Source organism: Sinocyclocheilus anshuiensis, unplaced genomic scaffold, assembly GCF_001515605.1.
Source record: "Sinocyclocheilus anshuiensis isolate Anshui unplaced genomic scaffold, SAMN03320099.WGS_v1.1 scaffold192, whole genome shotgun sequence".
In the NCBI taxonomy this organism is placed as follows: domain Eukaryota; kingdom Metazoa; phylum Chordata; class Actinopteri; order Cypriniformes; family Cyprinidae; genus Sinocyclocheilus; species Sinocyclocheilus anshuiensis.
The window spans coordinates 688067-691721 of NW_015554077.1; the positions used below are offsets into that span (position 1 = coordinate 688067).

Genomic DNA, 3655 nt, shown 5'->3' on the forward strand with positions numbered 1-3655 from the left:
ATATTGCAGTTTATGTATCAGCTTACAGCGCGTTTCACTTTGATGTGCATCACCAGCTTAAATAGCATAAACATGCCAAACCACCGAGATAAAAGAGCGATGAAATACCGTCTCAGTTTTAAAATGGATTGACCATCATTCTGTTCCCGTACCTTTACACAAACAAGCAAATACGCACTCATGTTTCGAATCGCCAGAGTGCAAATAACAACACATTCGATTAGACAAAAAAATTCACATTTATTTATTGTTAAACAAGTGTAGAACTTTACATCCTTTGTAGAGATGGGCTCCTTAACATGTTTATCAGAGATGGGTTTCTTAATTATGCTTATGAGGATGAACTACGTCGACCAGTGCTGTAAAATATTCACAAAAGTATCATTTTTAAAGAATAATTTAATAAATAAATATTCAACCCCAGCTGCAGTAATATGTCTATAAAGAAGAAGGTCCTCCTTCATGCTCAGCTGCGGCCTTCAGTCGCTACATTTTTCATGCTTTGCACAGATTTGCACAAAATAAATGTGTGCAAGGCATGAGAACATCAGAATCTACTGAAATGAACTGATGTGAAGCGGCAAACCCATTTTCATGAACAGGACAGAGACATTTCCATGTCTTTCGCAGCGTACTTGCGGTCATCCAGCGATTGCATCATCATAAACACGCTTCGAAACTTTTTACATAGTCATCTCATTTTCAAAATCTCTTCATTTGCTTTATATTTAGGGTCGTTCTTGATTATTTTATAGCGATTTATTTTACACAATCAATACAACAAAATATATTGTTCTATGTTATATCATTACCCTTGACAGTTCCGTGTATGATTGAGAAAATATAAGGCCTGGGGTTTGTTTTCTATAGTGGTCATATGGGAGTTTGCCGATGATTGTAAAGAGTGTTACAGGACTCCTGTAGTTCAGTCAGGACAATCTCTGCATGTCTTAAGGTCCTGGAAATTCCATTTTTGTATACTGTATAATAAACAAAAAAAGCAAAAGCAAAACTTGCATTCAAAAGAGAAATATGTGAACATATATGTACATCCTTTGAGAAACGTATGCACTGGAACGAGAAAGACTTTTTTTTTTTTTTTGGCTTAGTTTTAGTTTTATTTATTTTTTATGTGAAACTGTATTTCTATAACCAGGCCCACACGGAATCTGCAACCAAAGAACATTGCAAGGCCCTCATTCTCAAAGTTCTACTGTACACTTCATCTGACCCTTGCTTGTTTGTTTATTAAAGAATTGTGGCTAATTTGATTACATTCAGCTACCAAAAACAGGGTAACAATTAAAAAACGGCAAAAACATGTTTCCATACTAGATGTTTTCCAGTAAAAACATTTATTTAAACAACAGTATACTTGCTGAAGTATGTCTTAAGATTGTTTCTTACCCCATTGGCATTTTTACCCTTTTAAGAATAAACCTTCTTAACCCTTGTGCTGTAAATCCTTTACCTAATGTGGTGTTGCCGGTCATTTAAAAATTGTGAATTTCTTAAGTTATATTATCATCAAATCTTGGATTGAATATATTTGTCAACGTTTTGTTTTCTTGCATTTAGCACAGGTTTTTTTTTTTTTTTTTCTGTTTCTGAACTGAATGATTGTTGGCTTCATTGATCTGCGCTTATGCTAGTGTTGCCAAATCCACACTTTTCCTGCGGAACTGGGCTACTTTTATACTGTTGCTGCGGGTTGTTTTTTTAGTCCGCGGGGTAAAGCGAAATCCCCTGCCCCTCTGGAATGTGATTTCGACTGTGTACGACCCCCGTGGAAACCCTGCTATTGAGCTTGATTTGGATGTAATTGGGCTAGTTTTGAGTAGCAGTTGGGCTGGTTTTGTTATGAAGCCCTGGCAGCCCTGGCTTATGCACCTCGGTTTTTGAGTAAAAACAACATTATTTTAAGATCATTTTGGCAACGTATACCATTTTTGACCAGGAACACCAAGTGGTGGGAAAGGTAGGAAAAAGTTAGGAAGGTAAGAAAAGGGGAAGTATTTATACCCTGTTTGAAGTCAGTAAAATGTAAGTAACAACAACAATAATAATATTAATAATAATAAAATTTGCCAGTGGGGTAAGAAAAAATATAATTAAAGGAATCTTAATTAATATCAGGTTTTATGCATTTTTTTAAGGATATTTTACCAAAAAACAAGGCTTGGTATGACCCATTTCACCAACTTAATCCATTGCACTGCAAATTTCCAGCAAAAATCAGCACAGAAAATGCAATAAAAAGTCTGCAGATTCCGTCTGGGCCTGCCTGTAACTCGTTGGACAGCAGCGGTACTTCTCCATTATGTGTGCAGTTATGTGGGAGGCTAAAAAAGGAAGACCACTCTGCCATCGGTGGATAGGCGGGGCTGTGTACATGGTGGGCGGTGCTTACAGTTTGTTTTAAAGACTTGTGACCAGCTGCATTTGTCCCTCTCGTACGTCCCCCTCGGGGACACAGGCGTCTTTAGAGATGGGGATGATGAGGCCCTCGCTACTGTCTCTGCTCATCTGATAATACGCGTGCAGCTGCTGGCCTGACCCCAGGTTGGGCATGCTTTTATAGTAAACGTCTTCGCTCGGACTGTGTTTGGATGGCGAGAGGTCCTGGCCGACGTCTAGACTGCTCTCCGAGAATGGCGAGTCTCTGAGGTTTGGCATGCTGGTGTACACCGAGTCTCTGTTGGGGGAGGGCAGGGCGGTTTCGGCTGGAGGCGGGAGCTGGCCGATATAGCTGTGGGGATGCGACTGCCCTCCATCCGTGTCGGCCCTCCCTCTCTCCTGCGTGTGGTACAGGAGCGAATGAGTTCGCTGGGGGATGAGGGGGGCTTCGAGCGTGCGGGGATGCGTGTGGTGAAGCCCCAGACCGTCCATCTCGCTGTCCCCACCCACCTGCACCAGGGACGACGTCTCCGCGACCACAGGCTCCTCCCCTCTGCTGATCCCCGCCCCCTTTTTGGTGCTGATCCGGGACTCAGCGGCCCTGAGGTTGTTGTGCACGAGCTCGGAGATGATCATCTTCTCAAAGGCCGTGTCGTTGAGACTGAGCCCGCAATCCACCACCTGCACACCGTCGCTGTAGTTATGGAGTGAGTAGCTGTTATTAAAGTTACCGTTGAGTGGTAGAGTCCCGAACGTGTTCGTATCTCTGCCACTGGTCACCGAGTGTCCTGCAACAACACAAGAGGAAGAAAATCGTTAGGTCGTTCGCTTTCGGAGCATCCGAAATATCAAATCGCAATGTTTAATGCTGTTTAGGAGTCAAATGCATAAATGCGAAAATTTTTAGAACATGTAAAAATCGCAAATCTTTAGTCTGCGCGTGCAGAACTGTAAGGCTCCTTTATGAAAAATGCAAGCTATATTATCGCCCAACGATATGTTAAAAATTGGACATTTGGTGAGCATACAAAAATTGTAAACTGTTTTATCGAACAGCTCCCTATATAAAGTCGGATGCATATTATATCCAATGGATTATATTATATCGCATACATACAATACACTCCCATAAAGCAATATAATATATAGTAAATCTCAACTGCATGATTTTTTCAATTTAATCACCAAATGCAGCTATATAATAGCTCAGTTTTATATATATATATATATATATATATATATATATATATATATATAA

The 3655-nt window shown here is 40.5% G+C and overlaps 1 protein-coding gene across 1 annotated transcript in view; it reads right to left on the reverse strand.

Moving 5' to 3' along the window:
• Positions 1-1554: 1554 nt before the first annotated feature.
• Positions 1555-3655, reverse strand: part of LOC107669005 (adhesion G protein-coupled receptor L2) — a 112131-nt gene continuing 110030 nt past the window's right edge. Inside the window, 1 exon segment of the mRNA XM_074186939.1 lies at positions 1555-3185. Coding sequence (XP_074043040.1) covers positions 2419-3185 — 767 coding nt within the window. The 3' untranslated portion in view covers positions 1555-2418.